Source organism: Paramacrobiotus metropolitanus, unplaced genomic scaffold (genome assembly GCF_019649055.1).
Source record: "Paramacrobiotus metropolitanus isolate TYO unplaced genomic scaffold, Prichtersi_v1.0 Parri_scaffold0000016, whole genome shotgun sequence".
NCBI classification, from domain to species: Eukaryota; Metazoa; Tardigrada; class Eutardigrada; order Parachela; family Macrobiotidae; genus Paramacrobiotus; species Paramacrobiotus metropolitanus.
In genome coordinates this window covers 116,834-137,311 of record NW_026570236.1, presented here as the reverse complement: position 1 = coordinate 137,311, position 20,478 = coordinate 116,834, and the positions used below count along the sequence as shown (strand labels likewise).

The 20,478-nt window shown below is 40.9% G+C and overlaps 1 protein-coding gene across 1 annotated transcript; it reads left to right on the top strand.

Annotated features, from left to right (window-relative positions):
* The first annotated feature begins 487 nt into the window (after positions 1-487).
* On the top strand, positions 488-18,844 carry LOC129585192 (syntaxin-binding protein 5-like). The gene is made up of 29 exons (XM_055477782.1): positions 488-1,088; positions 3,780-4,008; positions 4,776-4,873; positions 6,330-6,477; positions 6,793-6,893; positions 7,006-7,140; positions 8,402-8,465; positions 9,053-9,136; positions 9,348-9,471; positions 9,850-9,916; positions 10,726-10,901; positions 11,293-11,365; positions 11,539-11,686; positions 12,274-12,341; positions 12,429-12,469; positions 12,569-12,837; positions 13,600-13,946; positions 14,731-14,819; positions 15,286-15,359; positions 15,536-15,614; positions 16,265-16,375; positions 16,526-16,678; positions 16,929-17,057; positions 17,189-17,404; positions 17,470-17,578; positions 17,647-17,742; positions 17,896-18,071; positions 18,151-18,272; positions 18,444-18,844. The coding sequence occupies exons 2-29, from the start codon at positions 3,868-3,870 to the stop codon at positions 18,579-18,581; spliced, it is 3,576 nt and encodes a 1,191-aa protein (XP_055333757.1). The 5' UTR covers positions 488-1,088; positions 3,780-3,867; the 3' UTR covers positions 18,582-18,844.
* Positions 18,845-20,478: the final 1,634 nt, after the last annotated feature.

Below are 20,478 nucleotides of genomic sequence, written 5' to 3'. Positions count from 1 at the left end.
GACCGGAAATGGCAGTTGCAGTAAAAATCATGCTCTTACTCGGGTTTAATTTTTAAGATATTGCTACAATATAGGAAGAACCAATTAATGCTAGAAATTAGAAAAGTAATAATTAAATTATATTCAAGAATCAAGAATGAGAAGATGCACAAGTGTTGTACAACTGCCACTGCCACAGTTGGTACTGTACGCACAGCACTTCCGGTGGTCGGTGGAAAGCAGAAGCGAAAGCCGAAAGGCTGATTTTATAGAATTCAGCTAATTCTAGTTTAATTACTTGGGACTGATTATTAAACTTTCAAACTGTGTTAAAAAAATGTCTTGGTTTTTTTAAGGAAATGCCAACATCAGTGGGTTGAGGGAGTGATAACTAACTCCACCCAACGCGCGATCCGATTCGTCGTTGCTGACGGTGTACTTCCGCTTGCAAAGCGTTATGCGGAGTTCGCTAGGTCTGTTCTCAGTGTTCTGGACAGCCAAGTGAATTCAGATGAACGGTAATCTGATTGCGTATACTTGTATTAAATTTGCACAGCTGTTACCAATTTTCTCGTGATCAGTTTACCATGTTGCAAAAATTGGCTATGTTCAATTCATAAATTTTCTAACCGACTCCAGATGTCATTTGTTCATGTGCCCATCAGATGCCATTCTCCTGAACGTGTGGCACACGGAGTGGTGCGTACGGGATCGAGCGCCTATGAAATGAAATCCCTTTTATATCGCGCTGTGGCTGCACTGTCTGCACTCTGCACATTGATGGATGTGGATGGCATCGGCAAATGTTGTTGTGGTTGTTATGATCCCACCGTGTCGCTGCTGCAACCTGTTTTATGAATTATTATGGTTTATACCTAATTTATGAATGAACATCCGGATGGCATTCGAAATGCCTAATCACACCGGAATACCGTAGTTTCACACGACGGATGCAATTCTGCATGTTTCTGCACCATTTATTTCTACGGGAGATTGTTTTTCGTGTACGGTGTGCTGGCTAGCCTGGCTGAACAACAGATGGTCGCGCTCCTATTTTCATTCATGAAATTGTATGCATTTCCCAGAATCGGACGATAACTGCGGAGCAGGTAAAGCCATTTGTGATTTAGCACTGGAAGTTCCCGTAAATTAGAGGACTCAGCAACATTGCTGTATTATGTAGTATATCGGCGGCACTCCCTTCTCATTACATAGTAAATAAATATAACGAACGTTAGTTCTCGTATTAAAAAAAGACTAACAAAAATTTGATAACAGAATATTCTTTAACCATTTGCTTTTCGCTGTATGTACATTTGTTAACTTTGTTTGATGATCCAGCTTTTTCGTAGCATCATGTTTGCTTGAATTTTGTAATCGTATAAGTGATGGCCGGTTACGGCTTTTCGCCGAATTAGTTATTTTTTCAAATTTACGATGGTTAAATTCATTTCACATTAAAAAGCGAAATTCGGAAATTGCGTTATCTTTCGAGGACATAAAGTCATGAAATTCTAACCAGTTTTGGAATGGACGGCAAGCTAGGGAATTTATTTCCTTGCACCTCCGAAAATTATTTCGAACAGTGAATGCGGCACTGCGGCAGCGCTTTTTAACTTGCGATCCTTGTCCGCGTATCGTTTGTTTACATCAGAATTAGTAATCTTACCAGATGCAAATTAATTTTTTGTAAGCTTTGCACCGTCTTATCTCTTGCGCTCCGATCTTATTCGTTTCGGTAAACCGTCTTATTGATCAGATTCTCCTTGGCTCAATAAGTGACTTATTATCATTAATCGAAAATCATTAGGTGAACAAGCACGTCTGGCGTTTTTGAATGCTCCTCAAGGAAAAAATGGGCTAAATATAGCAGCTGTTGGCCTTGCAATGGACAGAATGCAGCATCCATGGTGCGCTGCTTACGCTCGCATCAAATCCCATTGATTCATGCATCATAAACAACAAATAAAAAATTCTATGGCACGCTCAGCGGGTGTTCGGTTTCTTACGTTCCGCACTGCCGATTTGGTTTTTTCTGTTTGTATATGACGCTTTTGTTCGGATCATAAGGCATGCCTTTGTTCGGGAATAATTAGCCTTTAAATGTCAGCGATATTTGTAGTCGGGAAATAATTATTTGTCAAAGCGTGTGAAAGAAATGTCAATTTGCTTATCTTGTCGTTTAGAGGAAACTCCAAGTGATGGTGCAAAAGATCCACCACAAAGCTATTCACGAATCGTAGCTGATTATGTTACGAGGGTTGGTAGTTATGTTCTGTCGTATTAGTTTTATTTATTTCTGGATTCATGCAATTATTATATTATTTTCATATTACTATTACTAAACTTCTAAGGCATCGTTTTCATCTGTTGCCAGATTTGTAAGTATGATACAAAAAAAGTTATTAATTTTTGGAACGATGGCACCTTGAAAATTTCGTTTAATTTTCTTATTTTTTGTTATTTCGTTTCTCTGCAACGAATCTTTCCAATTCGGAAAAATTTTGAACCTGTGCAGGATCAAGCTTATCGAATATTTAGGTTACAGGAATATCCAAACTACAGATTAAGCAAAATAAATTTTTTATTATTAAAGAGGCTTTTGGTTTGGGTCCGTCGTGGTGCCAATTACACCAATCGACCAACTCCCGCCTCCATTTTTTCGCGTTTTCTCAAAGAAAGAATATATACGAACGACAGAACATAACTACCAACCCTCGTACAACGAGGGTAAACGTAAATATTTTCTTTTGTCATTGTGGTTATTCCCTACAGTAAATAAATTTACGCTGGTGGACAGCCGGAATTCGAACTTTAATGCACCAATGCATCGAAATTGCGGTTTTATTTCAGTTGCTCTTGTCTCTTACGATTTCTCCGAAGCCGCAATTACAGATTACAATTACATCGCGAGCCGCAATCACATCGCGAGCCGTATTAATTTTCCTAAAAAATTTTGTACGTTAAAATAAATTTCACACAAAAATACCAATGTGTGATGGCTTAGTTACTCATTGCTCCTGGTTCTTTTGTTTTGAAAATGCTTCAAAATGTCATAAGTAACTTGATGCGAGGTTGAACACTCCAGTACTGGTAACGTTTCGAAAAAAGCGCTTGGCGACACCGAATCATTATCTTGAAAGATTGACGCGATGCCAGAAAAGGAAGAGACAACGTACAGTGTAGTAGCATTCGCACTTCCCTATCGTACAGCTACACACTACACACGCAAAGTCCGTAGTATCACCGGAAATGACCTGCGTGGCAGTAATGAGAAAATTTCTCTGCCATTGACAGTGTGATGTTGGCACTTGTTATCTTCGGTAAAATGAAAAGAGCAAAAAGCTTCTATCGGTTTCGGTGCAGTATTTGTCCAGAAAGGCCGATGTGTGAACGCCATATTGTAGCTAAGTAACGTTTATTGCCTCCGGTTCGGCAATTGCGCCCGTTGATACCGGCGATGTGTGTATACACTGGGATGCGGTAAAAACATCATGTTCCAGTATTTAGTGAACATGTGTAAATGGACACCTGTTTGGGTGGAACGGTAATCGGAGTGGAAATTGTGAAAACGTAAATTAAATTAGACTGTCCATTAATGTGTATGCTGGAGAAATTGAGCGGGATTTTCCGGTGTGCTTGAAAAAAAATTCATTCATCGTACTATTGTGTCGTTGCTCGTGCCGTTTTTTCGTCGAGTGCTACAAGTGTCATTTCTGCAGAACATTTTCATTATAAGATGTTACTATTACCTTTTATGTCTTGTAGATCTTGTAAGGATTGCAGTTGTTGCTTTGCAGGGTGAGGAAAGAGACTTGCCTCGATGTGCAAAGCAGTTTAACGTCTTGGTTTTTATTGCATTGTTGATCAAAGAGGAAAAGTGGAACGATGAAGAAGCTAACGTTTCGGAGTATGCTGGATAATTTGCGATCGTCGGTAGCTGGGGTTGCTGATGCAGTGACTGGTGCCAATAAATTCGACATTGATCCAGATGAAAATGTTCGCCCGCAGGATTTTGCATTTGCCGAGGTTGGTATGGCAGTAAAGATAGCGAAGACGTCAGAAATGTCTGCGGTTTACAGTACCGAAACTGCACTGGATTCAAACACAAGGAAATTTAATGCAACGATGAACTAAATATGTTTGTAACGCCCTGTAAAATATCAGTTAAATATTCAGTTTTTGGAAGTGGTGGAAAAATTTTGCTTTTTGGCTTAAGTAATAGTATGTGCAAAAGTAACCATAGGGTGACATCGAAACCGGACATTTAGTCCATGATATGTTAAGGTTTTTTCGGCTGTAAAGGTTGTAAAGGTACGTTAAAAGTTTCAGTAATCTGTAAAGGTACGTTAAAGATTACAGTAGTTTTTAAAGTTTAAAGCTTGGGTTTTGTAGACGCTTGAGAGTGTTGTTTTTGTAAGCGCTTTTAAAATGCGGTTCTGTCACATTAAATAACGACTGACAAATGCTTCTAATGTTTTTTCTTATCGATTTTAATAGTTTTTACTGTCACCCGTCTCCAACGTAATAGTAGAAGTTTTTTGTTTTGCTGAAGAAACCCACCGCTTTATATTGCTAAACGCTCTGATTAAATTCCTTTGCTACCGTACTTAACCGCTATGTGCATGGCAGACCAGGTGTGCCCAGCGCCATGCGGGCCATGTGCTCCGGCTACGCTTAGTCACGCTTCCGGAAATAATTGTCATTTTTGCTACGGCAAGCTACCAAGACTGTTTATTCAGTGGCCTGCCGCAAAAATCACATCCATAACGGTTGTATTGGTTGTTGTTTTTCAGGTCTCCCGACACGGCTTCCCACAGGACCCGACGACCATGGCACTGGAGCCGGTACAGAGGATACTGGCGATCGGCACACGGCATGGCCTCATCCGACTGTATCCTTTTTCTTCATAACCCTGCTCCATAGGCGTAGCATGATTAGCTCTCTATAGACGCATAGGAAGTAGGAAGTCACAGATACAGCATGCAGTTTATGGGAAAATCAATAGGACGGCAGTGGCAGTGCTCTCTCATGGCCACTAATCTCGTTCCCTGATATATTGTGGAAATTTATAGCCCAATTGGTACGGGGTACAGGCAGAGCGCAGGCATGTTATTCGGTTCGCGGATGGGGAGATGAAACTTTAATCGCTCCTGACAGGCTAAGCAGGGCTCAGTTGTGGGAGATTGTACCTTTTGGCGGCGTTGCCACAGCGGCATGTCAACATGCGCAATGGACATGACACCTCCAGGCACGGAAAGCCGTGCCGAAAATCCTTAATAGTGGTTGTTATAACTTGTAACCATACCGTTAATTTCTGCTGGTTTTTAAGGTTGCGTACTTCCTCGCATCCTCTCGCACTCTTTTATCCAACCTGCTGGATTTTGAAAAATTAGGAAGTTGATGTAAATTATTTTTCACTCTTTTGTTTTTTCTTTTCAGATTATTAATTTTATCGCCATGAAAACTATCCCTCAGCAAATTTACAGCACTTAAGGATCAATAATTGACGCTAGGTACTCTGCTGTACTGTTTTCTAAATATTTTAAGCTCTGCATACTCGTTTGTTCTGTAAGTGCATCAGTGTATTATGGATATGACAGTAGCATTGAGAGAAACATGATTCCGGTATTCACCGGAAGTTCATGCGTATCGGATTTTATCGAGGCGTAATTACAAAGGCACAGACTATTTTTGGATGGCTATTTTCTTTAATAATCTTTTAAATTGTAATTGTTAAATAAATATTGGACTGCAGGGGCAATCATGTTTGAGATGAGAAGACTTTTGCGCAACATTCCCCGTAATTGCATTGTCAGAATGATTTGGACTGTGTGCCTGGCAGCATAATTCGATCTGATGCGGCTGCTATTAGTGTAAGAGCATCCCCCACATGCCCGGGATTTGAAAAACGTACCACCGCACACACACAGAAGATCGATGAACGATATCACTTCAAGGCCCAAAAATCAAATTGTCCCTCAATTTGGTCGCACACAAAAGCCAGGCCGGGACATCTTTATCCGTACAGTTTGGCACAGGACCTTGATAAATTATGCAAAAGCGCGCGCTTTCCCCGAAAGTTTCACTAACGATTACGGTTGGTTTTTTCGGGTATGAGAAAAGCATGAATCGAACTATCGGTTGGGATAATCTGGCAGAGTAGACTGGGCGAGAGGTCAGCTGATTAGACAGGGCTAGAAAATCGGGAATTACATGTACACCATAGGCCTGGAGCGTCAATTAAATCTCTACGCTTGAACGATTCATAAAAATTATGATAGTGACCGAGAGGGAAGAGTCGTGATATGTCAGCGGTTGAGCCCTTGCATCATGTGCTGTTTGTGTAGAATTGGACGGCCGGGTGTTGATTATCTTCTTAAACCTCCATCCGGCGGCTCGGAGCAGGCCGGCGCCGAGCGGGATGCACTGTTGGGCAACGCATCCGGATCCCATTTTCCCAATGCCATTGTACAAATTGCTTTTCTTGTTAATGAGGTGCGAATACTATCAGAGTTCATCTGTACGTTGCATAACTTTAAATGGACATTCCATAGAATACGCGGCGTTAAATAACTGGAAATAAGAAATTCTTTCAAAAATATGAAATGCTTACCTTGTTAACGATACGTAAAAACTAGCACGGAAAATTTGATATTATTTTCGATAAAAATGTTACATTATTTGTAGGCCACGGAATGTGGCTATGCATAGCTGCACGTTTGTTTTCGCATCTTTCGAACAATGTACGAGGAAAACTTGAAATCATTTCCTGCATCGATCCCAGAATACCGAGAATTTCATTGTGTTTAGGGAACATTTGTCAGTTTAACGGCCAATAGTTGGCTGCATTTATGGAATTATAAATCCAGCAAGCCGGATATCGTGCAATCGTTGGAGTTTCAAAAAGAGGCGTAAGTGATATAAGAAGCTGCCTAGATGGTGTGGGCGGTAGCGGCCAGACAACAATAAAACATTTCCCGTTTTTTCCCTGAGCTTTTTATGCATTGTTATGATGTTTTTCAGCTTAACCGTCTGCCACGTTCCTTACCAGAGTAAATGGCTGTTTGCCGGCACCGACAAGGGTAATGTGCATATTGTACAAGTGGACACGTTTTCCCTCTCAGGCTACATCATCAATTGGAACAAAGCTATGGAACTGTAAGTGCAAAAACGCGGAGAAATGCGATGTGATGGTGGCGGTGAATACGTTTCCTAGATTGATAGGCAAATGCACTAGGAGAGATTATTTTACATTTTTATGCCGGGTTCGGTGGATCAATCGATCGGGTTGGGCGTTTTATCATGACGGGAGAACGGTCGCATAGATGTGTAGTGGTCCTTGTGGATGATGACCTTGGCTTATGTTGGGGATGGGGTCCGGGGGTTCTTGGATTTCCCGTGTAATGATGTTAAAAAGCATTTGAAAATGGAGATGCTTAAGATGAAACTGTGTAAACAGGGTGTGAATATGCTGTGGTTTCTTGGGCGTGTTTCTTGCCAGAGTAAATTGAATCCATTTGTCAACATGACGGATTTTAACAGCATTTGAGATTTATTTTCAAGTTTGGATTGTATGAATTTGTACTTCAGTAACTTAATGATTTTATGAATATGTATTGGATAGCTCGCGATGGTTTCAGTGCCAGATTACTAATGTCAAGAAATTATTTTAATAAAATTTTCTACCTTATAGCTTTAGTCTTTTTAGGCTAACCACACCCACCAGGAAATTACTGTTACAACTTTGTTCTTTTAGAAATGTGTACATATTAAAAATAAATGCCACTGGTAATTAAATTTCAGAAAGGGGCTCTGAGAAACGACAATTCGTCTTTTGATTGTAATCCATTTTATTATTCAGGCACCGACGTTAGTTGAAAATCTTATATCATTTTATGCGTCATATAAATAGTAACACTTGATTACAGAAGGTGACACTTCATATTTTACAAGCTTAAAAGTATTTGATTTAACGTGACGTAATGGTGACCTTGACGCTGGCGGTTTGATTATGATCGGCGCATTTCTTTGGGCTTTTAATGTTTGGCCATAAAGTTGCATCATTGAAGTTGTAAGGAAAGTGGGAAAATATGAGAATGGCAGTAATATGTGCCTTTATGACTGCCCTTTTCGTCTTTAGCGGTTTTTAACAGCCGATATGTTTAAACTCAGCCTTTTTTATTCGCCATTTGTTTTTCCTTTCCCAGTATAAATATGGCGTACATTGTGAATGCATGATCCATTTGCATAAGCGGCTCACACAAAGCGTGTGCCGGCTAGTCGTTTGGCGGGATGTTGTTCATCGATTTCCTGTGGACAACATGTTTTTGATTATTATACGATATACATAATAGAACATTACTGTAAGTATATTCCCGCTCTACAATTTGCCATCTAAATTTGTTGCTTTCTGTTGCAGCACTAGCCGTAGCCATCCGGGCAAGGTCATACATTTGAGTGACTGTCCTCATGATAATAACAAAGTAAGCGACCCAGTGATTTTGCTTTTTAATGTATCACCTTTTGCGATTACGGAATTCACTTAAAAATTAATATTCCCTGAGAGATGTGCAAGGCGTAAAATATCGTGCAACATTAAATAGTTCTTTGCAGTTAGTCTTAAGGATCTCTAGATAATTAAATAGCGAAAGCCTTAACATGAAGATGCAGGCTTTCGAAGCGTCGTTTTTTTGTTATTACAGTTCTTGTATGGCATAATAATGAAATATTCTGCTTTGTTCTTTTTCCGGAATTCTTGTATCTGTAGAGGGTTTGTTATTTTTATTTGGACTTTATTATCTTGTTTATTCGTATTGAAATTGGAATGGTAGGCATATAGCACAAAATGTTGGCTTACGTTGCGGAATGGAGTACAAAAGCGAGGAACTGAATATCACGCACTTTACGTATTAGATGATGAGTTTCTCCTTATACCTTCCAAGATTATTTTTCAGAAAAGTTACTAGATTCAAAGTGGGTCAATTTTAATTAAACTGATTAAGTTTTAAATTTTCTGCAGACTGTTCCATTAGGTACAGAATTGTGAAAAATCGTTTTTCTGGGATTGTAGTTGCTCATCGGATTTGAAACGGGTTTAATAACTCTGTGGGATCTGAAAACAAAAACCGCCGAACTGCGCTTCCAAGCTTCCGAGGTGAGCTGCGGCCTACACTGGCGACTTTGTAGTGTGAAAATGATCGATGGTGGTTGTTGATTAATGCAGCAGGTAGTCTGATGGGCGTTTGTGTATATGTGTGTGTGGATCTATGTTTGTATGTTTTTTATGATTATTCCATCCCTTCTGGCGCAGACTAGGACAAATGGCGATGGATGGCGTGCATACGTGTGTTTGATGTCTTTTACAGACACTTTGCCATATATCTTGGCATTTCGATGGCAAACAGTTCGTGAGCAGCCATGCTGATGGCACATTAGCTGTTTGGAATGTTAAAGTTCCCGGAAAACCGACTTCCATTACATCGCCACATTGTGAGTGCCACCGCGCCCCGACGGAGACACGGGCAATCAATGGACCGTTACTTAGACTAATGGAATGCTTGCATTACAATCTAATTGTGACAAACTGGCCAGGTTTAACTGCAATTTTACTAAATTTATTATCATTTCTTTCCCATTTTAATATTCATAAAGCGGTGCAAATTAAGTTCCAGTACAAGTTCCATTAATAATAAACTGGGACATTTTAACAGGATTGTGTGGCCAGAAGAGCGTTTCCACGGTATTTTGCTGTTAGTTATCGCTCGATATGTATCTTTTCCCGTGAATTGACCTTTTTATGTCAATACTGTAATGCGATCGATCGAGTGGGTGAATATGTGGTTGATGTGTGTTTTTTCTGTCTTTTAGCTCGTCGTTCCAAAGATGATCCCGTTATTCCCATCGCGCAAGTCGAGTGGAAGAAACACAAGTCAGGGTAATCATCCGTTGTGAAATGATTTCAGTTTTACCCTGAACATTTTACGGCTGTAAACTGCAAAAAAATGTGAATGAGTGCTGTTATTTAGTATTATTATGGCATTATCAGCCTCCCTGTTTTAGGTTGCGATTGGTAAAAGTTGTAGGATCGAAGTTTCTGTAGCTTAGACGTTACATAGTATATGGAATATACTAGGCGATAAAATTCCGCACTCGCTTTTGCTTGGATTTCAAACCGTTATAGGGTTCCAGTTCCAGAAATATCTTTTTCTAGTCATTTTATTTGTATTTTTGTAAGGTCTTTTTATATCTGTAGTGTCTATTTCCATGTGCAGATGTTTACAGATTTAAGATTGTGACCTTAAAATCTCTGTAATTCCTGTCATCGGGTGGAAGATTTCGCTTGTTAGAATTTTGCAAATATTAGGTTGTTTCATCAGTATTCACTGTAATATGAGGTACGAAGCAAATGATAGTTGTTTTAGAAGAAATTCGCCGAAAGCTACTACTGTACCATGTACATGCGGTACTACTAATTTAACTTTTGACCTTTTGAACCAGTCTTTAGCACCTTTTTTTCAGTGATTGCAGTAATGCTCGGTTGATATTTTCGGCACACATAATTCTTTCTTATTGTGCTTTCTGATCGTGAGTAATTCACTGTTATTTATAACCAGCTTAACATAACCATTTTCAGTTTCGAAACATTGCATCGAATGGTTGAAAATGCTGTGGTGAAATCAACAGTTTACTGCGTTTCATGGATGGAAACCTGCCCGATCTGCCGCTAAATTTAGTTATTTGTAGGTCTGAGCCGCTTCTTCTTTTCTCTGGTGGAGTTTCCTTTGAACAGAAAAACGAAAAACTCAGGAATATTAAAACGCAGACCATGACGATCATTCATGGTAAAAGCACAACGGTGCTGGAAATGGAACATCCCATCGTGTGCTTCCTTTGCATACCAGCACAGCCTTGGATTCCAGGTACTGTATTTAATCACGTTTGCGTAGTTCTGCTTCATGGTTATCGTTGAAAATTTTTGAAGATCGATTTATCCCAACGGAACGGTTGTAAGCATTCAGATCATTAATTGTCGCCAAGCAGTTGTAATGTTTAAAAACATCCGTCCAGTATTTTCAAGTGCATAGCGAATATTGTTTCTGCATCCCTGGATGTTGGCCATCCATTTTTACCAGTAACTGCACTATACATATTTTTTTCCATCAATACACTTTAAGATTGTACACTGGACCCGGGGAAAAAGTCATCCGGGACTGCGTAGCGGTTAGAAATCAGAATACGACAACGGTCGTCACAATTGCATTGGCGAGTATGTTGTTAGTAGTATATTTGTGTTCTGCTTGATTCTTACAGAGGGTTATGATAACGAGGCCGTGATGGTGCTGCTGGAGAACGATTTAGTGGCGATCGATCTCGTCACTCCCGGGTACGTGTGCCGCCATGTGTGTTGTGTGTGTGTTTGAAAAACGCCAATGGAGTGGGATGGGCAGCTGTGATGCAGAGAGGGAAGAATGGGAGAGAAGGAGAGACCGAAGCCATGTCTAAAAATATCATCAGGCCTACCTAATTGGACAAATGTGGTTTTTGTCATTCCCTTAGGTATCCACTCTATGAAAATCCTTATCCAATGGATCTCCACGAACCCACGCTACTGCACTGCCATTACGTCGCTGATTGTCCCACGGATATTATTCCCACACTGTATACGGCCGGGGCGAAACATAAAAAATCCAATTTTACAAACAAGGTACATGTATTTGGACGGAACACACAATAGCGATTATACGAGTAGTTTGAATGTATTCTGATCCATCGTAAATAAATATCTAAGTTATAATGTTTCTCTTTTACGACAATTTTGAGACGACTAACCTGGTGAAACTATTTCGTGTTATTATGGCGTAATGAGATTTTCGATTTTAAAAAACAATACGAGTACACATTGATCGAAACTCACGCTTTTAATTAAAAAACTTCAAAGTATATTGTACCTGGCGTGGTTGTACCGTACAAGTTGTAGGTGCCCATGTACGGAAAATCATGAAAACCATTATCTGTTTTATACTGAAAGTTTAGCTGTAGTTGCATTAGCTGGTTATATGACATGACTTCAATATGCACATGTGTTTCAAAGCAGATTTTATAGTTTGTACGCAACACTCAGAAAAAGTTATTGTCTGCGCAGACTGTGATTGTTTTCTCGATACGTTCGTAAGTAGATTTCAGTGAGTAAATACAAGATTAGGCTAGCGTTTTTTTCATACCGTAAATAGCTATCAGCCAGAAACGTTCTGTCAATATGATTGTCAATGATTTTCTTCGGTAATTGTACAGGACTGGCCGATTGATGGTGGAGTATGGGCCACATCCGCCATGGGCTATTCGGATTTTTTATTGACAACGTAAGCCTGCAGTTTTGTGTGTGTATTATTCCTTCCCAGCCCCTCGACCGACAATTGCTGTACTGTGTGTTTTTTCTCCATCGTCAGTCACCATGAGGGCACTATCCGTTTTTGGGATGTCTCATCAGGTCAGAGATTGTAATTGCTTTTGTCAGTTGATGCTGGCCATCGATTATGGAGCAGCATGTTGACTTTGATTGGGGATGATTTGGTTGGTATTGTAATAGCGGCCCTACAACATCTCGACCGGCTGAAGATATCCAAGATCTTCGAGAGGATCAAGAAGGGATCGTTTAGTGTGGAGCCGGTTGAGAATGCCGGGAAGAAGAAGTCAGAGCCGTTGGTGGGAAAATCTTCGTCATCTCTATTGGATGGGCCGTTTGAGATCCAAATGGTCACCCTGGATCCCGAGTGCCGGTATCTGGCTGTGGCCTGCGTGGGTGGATTGGTGATACTATACTTGTGGAATAAGCAGGAGGTGTCGTCCGAGATTTCGGTAAGTTGAGCGCCATAAACATTGAGAACCTGAGAAGAATCTCATCTCTAAGCAGAATTCTTGGTTGAAGTTCGTTACCACAAATTCCCACAATTCGGTATGTAAAGTTATAGTTGAAGCTGATTTATCTGAGGCATAAAGTGGGTGTTGAAAATTTAAAATTAAAAAGTACTCGGCTTTTAATTATGTAAAATAGGAAGGGATCATAGTGCATCGGCGTTGTTGGTGGTGCAAGTTGTTTTCATTTATGCGTTCTGGTACCTAAAAAATTACTCGAAGCAATGGAGAATTGCAATGTGATTTTAGTAAGAGCTGGTTTTTTTTTATCGCGTGAGATGTTGATTAAATAATACTAGAATAGACAAAAATGCGCTACTCGTACAATGGAGTCTGTGAATGGACCTCGAAATGGGTTAACGCTAGTGGATTACGCAATTGTTCCGGTTCCCCGGAGCGGAGTAAATCGTTGTTCACGTTCCTCTCGCGTTAATTTTTTGTACCGCAGCGAATTTGCATTTGCTTCCATAGCGTTTTTCTAAGACGAGTCCGGTTTTGCGCCGTACGAAACAAGGACTGAATCGTCCATTTTCAGCCCCTGTTAACAATAAGAGGCATCAGTATATATTATACGGTGCAATCTGATCGGTCGTTGTCAGCTGCGTGGGGTGCATGTGCTTGTTTGATTGCCTAGGCACTGTAGTGGGTTGCAATACAAAACCGTACAAATCACAATATGGTTAAAGCATACCAAATTTCCATTAGGTACTGGAGATTGCGATCCATTACAATTCCCACGAGAATTCCACCGTCGAGCCGCCGCCGCCATCCAGCACAACTAGCCAGACAACGTCTCCGCCCGTTTCATCAGCCAGCGCCGGAGGCCAGAATTCGCTGGACAAGCCGGAGAATAATGGGCATGCTGCACTGTCGTCGCCGCATCCGACCCGCCGTATCAAAGTCAAGCCGGGTACACATCGCCGCGCAGCCGGATATCAGCCGGTACTGGTCTGCTTCACCCATACCAAGTCTTCCGCAACGTCCAACGATCTGGATACACATCCGGCCACCTCCTTGATCACCAGCCTGGCTGTATCAGCTAAATATGGACTGTAAGAGTTTTTGTGATGCACTAGTTATTAGCAATTACTGCAGCAGCGAAACAGAGGATTTTTGAAATTATAGAACAGGGTCCATTGAGTGACCCAGGACTTGCAGTATGCTTTATGCACCTAGAGATCAGTTATACAACTTTGTAATACACTCTCAAATTAATTTTTAAAAAGCAAGGAGACTTATCATTTCAGTAGGGTAAGTAACAAAAACCTTTTGTAGTAAGGAAGGAGTGTGTTGTAGTGTGGTGGCATCCTTTGCTGCAACAGATTTCAGTATGAAATATCATGGATATGATATAATTTCCGACCACAGGAGCGAGATTTGTAAAATTAGCGTGGTAGATTTTTTAAACCTTTTGGAACCTCTGAAATGTTTTTACATCGCTAGTTTGCATAGGCGAAACCGATGCAGTAACGTTACTTCATGAAAAATGCTAATGGATCACAAAAATTAATGTGCTGAAAAGGATTTGAACCGCGTGGATTCGAAAATGATGCAGAGAATTTAATATGACAACAAAGGTGCTCTGCGGTCGAAAAAGAGCAGGATTGTGTCGTAGAGCGGTGGCGTGTTTATGGGACGGATCAATCATTGTATCGAATGTCGCAGTTTTCAACCGTAACAGCTCGACTTAAAAAATTAGTTTTTAGACTTTTTGGAGCTGTTTTCACGTTTTGTTTTCCCTGAAATGATTTGACACCGCGAGTTACGCAACTGCAAGCGAGGCAGCTGTGCTACTGTAGATGGTAATCAGTTGATGTGGATGGTTGATTTGTGCAGGTTGGCCATCGGAAATGAAATTGGACTGGCTGTGATTGACATTATTCAAAAGCATTGTGTGATGAGCATTGGAACACCGGATTTGTATGGTAAGCCTCTTTTTTCCCCCTCCTTTTCCTTACGGTGGTAGAGAACGAGAGCGAAAGAGCTGCCTGGCCAGCTTAACGTATAACTGCCTAATCCCCACCGATGGCCCTGGATTAATGTCATCCAGGGACCGGTTTCCGGGATTGTTGGCTTGTGCGGCTGATTAGCCAGCGGCGTTGTGCGGATTGTGATTATTGTATACGCGGGGGCTGCATGTTGCTGTTTGGAGTGGGTCAGGTGATGTTATTCCATCTACCTGAGTGGTTCACATAACTTTTGGCCTGCCTTTTTGTGTGTGTGATGGCAGGCCCAATGTTTGTGATGGGAAGTTCGGCACGGAAGGGGAATTTTTTCCCTGAAGTGTTTATTTTCTCCAAGATTGTTTTCTGGCTGTTAGAGAGTGTAGTGCTGCGGAACGAAGACCGTCGAGAGTGCGTGTACAGTGTAATAAAGTGGATTGTTATCTAGGCTCCGGGGATCCGTACAATCGTGGTTCAAAATCGCCAAAGAATGAGAAAGCTTCCCTTCCCGGAAACGACCAGGTAATGCTGTTCTTTTCCGTTGTTCAGATTCTTTTTATGTGGAACAACCGTTTCCTGGTCATATTTGTATTTTAGACACTTTTTTATTTTCCTTACTGTATTTTATTAAAAGTTTTGCTTTAAGCGCTTGACCGTTTAATATTTTATTTTTGTTACTGTACGTTTAATGGTTTCAGTCGTGGGATCCGATAAGTGATCGCCAGCTGCCCACCACCTCCCCCAAACATCGTCCCTCGTCCAGCGCGGCCGCAGTGGGTGTGTCAAATACGAAAGCTAAACATTTAGAGCACAGGCCAAAACTGCAAAGAGATAAGACACACTCATCGCCGCAACAGCGCACCGCTGTCCTGCAGCGGATGCAGAGTCTGGCCTTGTCCTTTGATGCGGAAATGACCAAGGAGTCACCGCGTCGTACCGCCCGGCACAGCTCCAAAGACCGCGCGATTCATTCGAGTTTAGGTAGAATTTTCGTTTGTGCCGGTTTGCTCGTCATGTTGTCTCTGCTCATCGCTGCCGAGACACACCCGTCCATCACTCACACATACGTATATCACACCGCGTTCACATGGTTGTTGTTTTTTGCACCACAGTGTTTTCTTCTGGTCACTCGTTTTCTCAGTTGTCAATTTTGCGACAAATACATTTCGGTCTCATCCGTTTCTTCGGTCACACTTCCATGTTTTTCGGTTTTCACGCTCGAAATCGGTCTGGATGTTCTGGCTGATTGCTGCTGCTGCGTTGCTGCGATCTATGTAATTAGTTCTCTTTGCAGTTTTGTATTCGGCACGGTTTTCACGCTGTGCCAGTTTTTTCGATATTCGTATTTGGTTTGCTGGTGAAGATTGTGCGCTGTAGTGTGGTGATTTAGTTGGGTTGTAATTCGGTTTTTTGTCAATGTTATGCAGAGAAAACAGAGTTATCCCGATCGCGAAGCTCCAGTTCGTCGGAAGTGGATGTTGTCACGTCGGAAGCTATTTTATTTTTGAAATTCGCAGATACATACGGAAAAAAATCGGGTAGGTTACGGTATACTTTACTTTATTATACTTTACTTTATTAGTTTTCGTATTGACCATTTATGGGTTTTGCGCTTTGCTGGTTCTACTAGTTGGAAACTATTGAAATTCCAGTTAGTTTCTTCCTGATCATGTCGCACTGCGTTTCAGAAGGGATAATTTCTCCCTGCCTATGGATTGGGACGGCACTCGGTTCGGTTCTCGTACTGACCTTCCAGGTTCCAGGTTGCTCCTCATCCGTGGATCCTTCCCAGCCCCAGCAAACCCAACGGCTGTCCCAACCTGTGATTGGAACACCTACTGGTAAGTGGTAACGACTTTTTCTAATTCTGCCGAATTCGATGACAGCGCTGTTTAGAAACAGCCTGCGTCACATTTTGATGCATTTGTTTGAGCCATGTTTCAACATACGCGTATGTTCGATTAAAAACATTTTATAAATTAAATTATATATTTTATAAAAGTATTTAAAAATAATAAAAATTATATATTTTATGAAAGTATTTTATGAAGTTCACCAAATTATGGTGGTGACGTGTTGGGTTTGTTACAGGAACACTTTTCCGGTATAATAACAGCGGAGCAGTAATAACCATCGGATTCCTGGATGCCCGTGGTGCCATATTAGGTGATTCCAATATATCACCGCCTCCTTCCGCCAGCTCAACAAAGGACGATCCTAGTATGGCCTACTTCACCCACTGAATCGCGAACTTTTCGGAAAAATTAAATTAATACTGGTTTAAAAAATAATTTTATACTATATTTTTTTTGTTTTACATAATTTAATCATTACAAATTGTGTGTTTGTAGAATCTTCCGCTCGCCCGAGTGATGCTAACGCCGCGGCCATTCCACCCTTGGCCAATCTCCTGGCCGACTCCCGGCACATTCTTGTGATATGTATGGAACGACAGATCCGCACATTTATACTGCCCCATCAAGGACTGTATCAGAAGCTCAAATTAACAGATCAAAATAGCAATAATAATAACACATTCCTCAAAGCGTCCGTAGAAAGGATCAAAGGTACTTGTTAACTTGAGCCTAATTAAAATGCGTGGTCATTGCCGATATGCATGGATTTTCTGTAGATAACGCCTGCATCTTTACCTATATGTCCGCCGGAAGGATTGCAGTATTCTCCTTGCCCACCCTCAAACCGCTACTCGATGTTAATGTATCGCAGCCTAATGACTTAAGGTTCGTCTAGCAAATTCTAATGCACTATATATAGCGCTATTATTATAAACGTGCATTTTATTCTGTAGAATGGCGCGGACATTGTCGTTCAGCGAACACGGCAATGCTGTGTACTTGGTAACCAAATCCGAACTACAAAAAGTGACGTTCGCCGCAGAGACAGCGTAGGTGACAGGTGTTTTGTCATATTGCTGTTTGTGTTGACATGATCCAGACATATGTGTATCGCCGTAGTGCAGTGTCATTTGTCTTATTTTGGGTCGCAATGACCATAGCTGCAGGCACGACACCACTGCTTTTAAATTATATTTTCGTAGTGCATGTCTGAATCAATTGAGTGGTTGCCTGTATTCCACACGGGAAGTAGTGGAAACATCGTCGAAACCGTCCGTCGTCCCGTCTGTTGGCTTCTTCAAGGGATTAATGAGCACGGTATCCACTGTGCCCACCCTGAGTCCTGCCGAACAGCTTGCCAAGGACCGTGAGGAATTATGTAAATAAATTAACTCGTTGAAAGTTGTAGCTGTAATGATTTTGCATAGTTCTGCTATTTGCAACTTTGTATGGCATAGTTGGGGACGCCGCTGGGAAAGGATCGCGCGCTCTGGCCCGCCATGTTCCTGGTACATCGGCCATCGACCAAGCACGCATCAGCAGTCAGGGAGCAACCAGTGAAATTTCCAGAGCTAAAATGGTACGAATTAAGAAAATACATGTAATGAAACAGGAAAACGATCGCACTGGTTTAAACTCAAACTGGAGAGCAAAATGTCGTTTTTGTGAGATTTTGGTTCCTTTTTTCGTAAAATGTGATTTTGCTGTAGGCCGCCAGTAGGATTTTGATTTGCATTGAGTTGTTTTGTAGTTGGCTTTGGAGCGCGGTGAGAAACTGTCGGAGCTGGAGGATCGCGCTGAGCAGATGCGAATGCAGGCGGAAGCCTTTGCGGGGAATGCGCACCAACTGGCCAGTAAATATAAGGACAAAAAGTGGTATAAGATGTAACTTGTTGCGTTCCTCTGGTCCTCATACGAAAAAGTTCGGATGTGGGTTATTTGATGTCGATCCGGTGGAACTCTGTGACTGGTTATAATTGCACTGGTTGGATTTAAATTGGGAACTTCAGTATAATTTTGTGATTTGTCAGATTTAATTAATGCTGGTTTAAAGAACACCGGTGATATTGTACAACTGTACCGTGTACATATCTCGCGGGAATATATTATGGCACTTCCGCTGCGTGAAAATAAAGTTGATATGCAGATTGAGCTGTTCAATGTTTTGATAAGATACAGGTGTAATACTTTGTATTTTCATAGGATCCAAGCCATAACTGTATTACAGCAAACTTGCATTTTAAAGAAATCGGAAAATCTGACTGGAGCATAAAAAAGAATAAACCACGTAGAATTCATTGTTTGTTGCGACATGCGGAGTACTTAAGCTTTGTTCCAAAGTCGAAACAGATATCTATACTAAAAATTAGCCAGAGAAGCATATAGATATATCTGATCCTAATGCATATTTATAATTGTTTACATTAAAAAAGGATTGCTTTATACATAGTAAAAAACGCACAGTTCATAGCTCCAAATCGGGAATATCCATGTGGAATGGACAACTGGTTAACACATTATATATTTGCATTGGTCGAAACCGTCAGCCTCGAGATCTTTGTATGGTGCACGACCTATTTCCGCGGCTTGGATGTAACCAGCGACAGCAGTCAATACCACAGCGATCCGGACTATAAATTTGCGGAGTGAAACCATTTTGGATTGTTTTGCACACTAAAGGTCATCCACAGCAAATTTAGAAATGTCGGTATGAAGTATTCAGCGTTTCGACAACTGAAGTGTAGCTGCATTGGAAACAAATCGCTTATATGCGGATCGTTCAGTTGTTGTATTTGAAACGGTCTTTGTATTTTGCAAGTACTTTCCTCTGTTAGTTAGTAACTGACCAAGAAGTATTTTTAAGCATCAAAAAGTGATGCCTGTGGCATTGCAGCCTTCTGAGAATTTCGTGACTGGAATACCAGAGTATATGTTGTTATGTAAAATTGCAAATATCCAATAACAACCTCGATAACTACAGATACACGCTGTGTTTCTTATTTAGTGTCTACATGACGTTACAAAATTTTATGAACGGAAAATTTCGAAGAACACGGTCAACGCTTGTTTTCGTTCCGATTGTGTGACTAAAGTATTTTTCGCAAATTGTATGTCAACGTATGTTATTGAAAACTGTTGCAAACGTCAACATAATGTGGATCACACTAGCAAAATTCGCTGTCCGCAATAAGACAATGTAACCCTCCTCCCCGAATTACGATCTTGCATTAGATTGATCCGTGATTGTTCTACTGCAAAATTGTTCAAAAAAAAACTGTTTACAAATTTAATATCGCCAACTATATATTAGTGGAATACAAAAAGTATGTGTCTGCTAAAATAATTCAATCTGTTGCACCATTTTAACCTACTATAGATCTTTTGGAATTCGGAATGGTAGAGGGGCCGTTACTTAGAGAGGAATACCTTGATTAAAGCGGCAATAGGTATCATTATTTTATCGTTTTCTTCAAGTATTTCAAACCCCTGGCAAATTTTTATTGCTAAATCAATATTTCATTTAAACGGTTATGTTGTCCTTTGACTCCTGTTTCGCAGTCTTTTGGGAAGTTTTCATCATATTCAGTTCATATTGTTTCATTGTTCAAAACTTCAATGTAAGTTGATTTCCGTCCATGCATGCTATATATGGACCAGATAGCTTCCCTCCATTGCACTCATTCAATCTCGGCGATCTTCTAGATCTGGCATATGCATGGCACGCTGGCCTGAATCCGAGTTTGGGCACACAGTTCGGCTGCACAGCTAACCGTCGAATAGTCTAA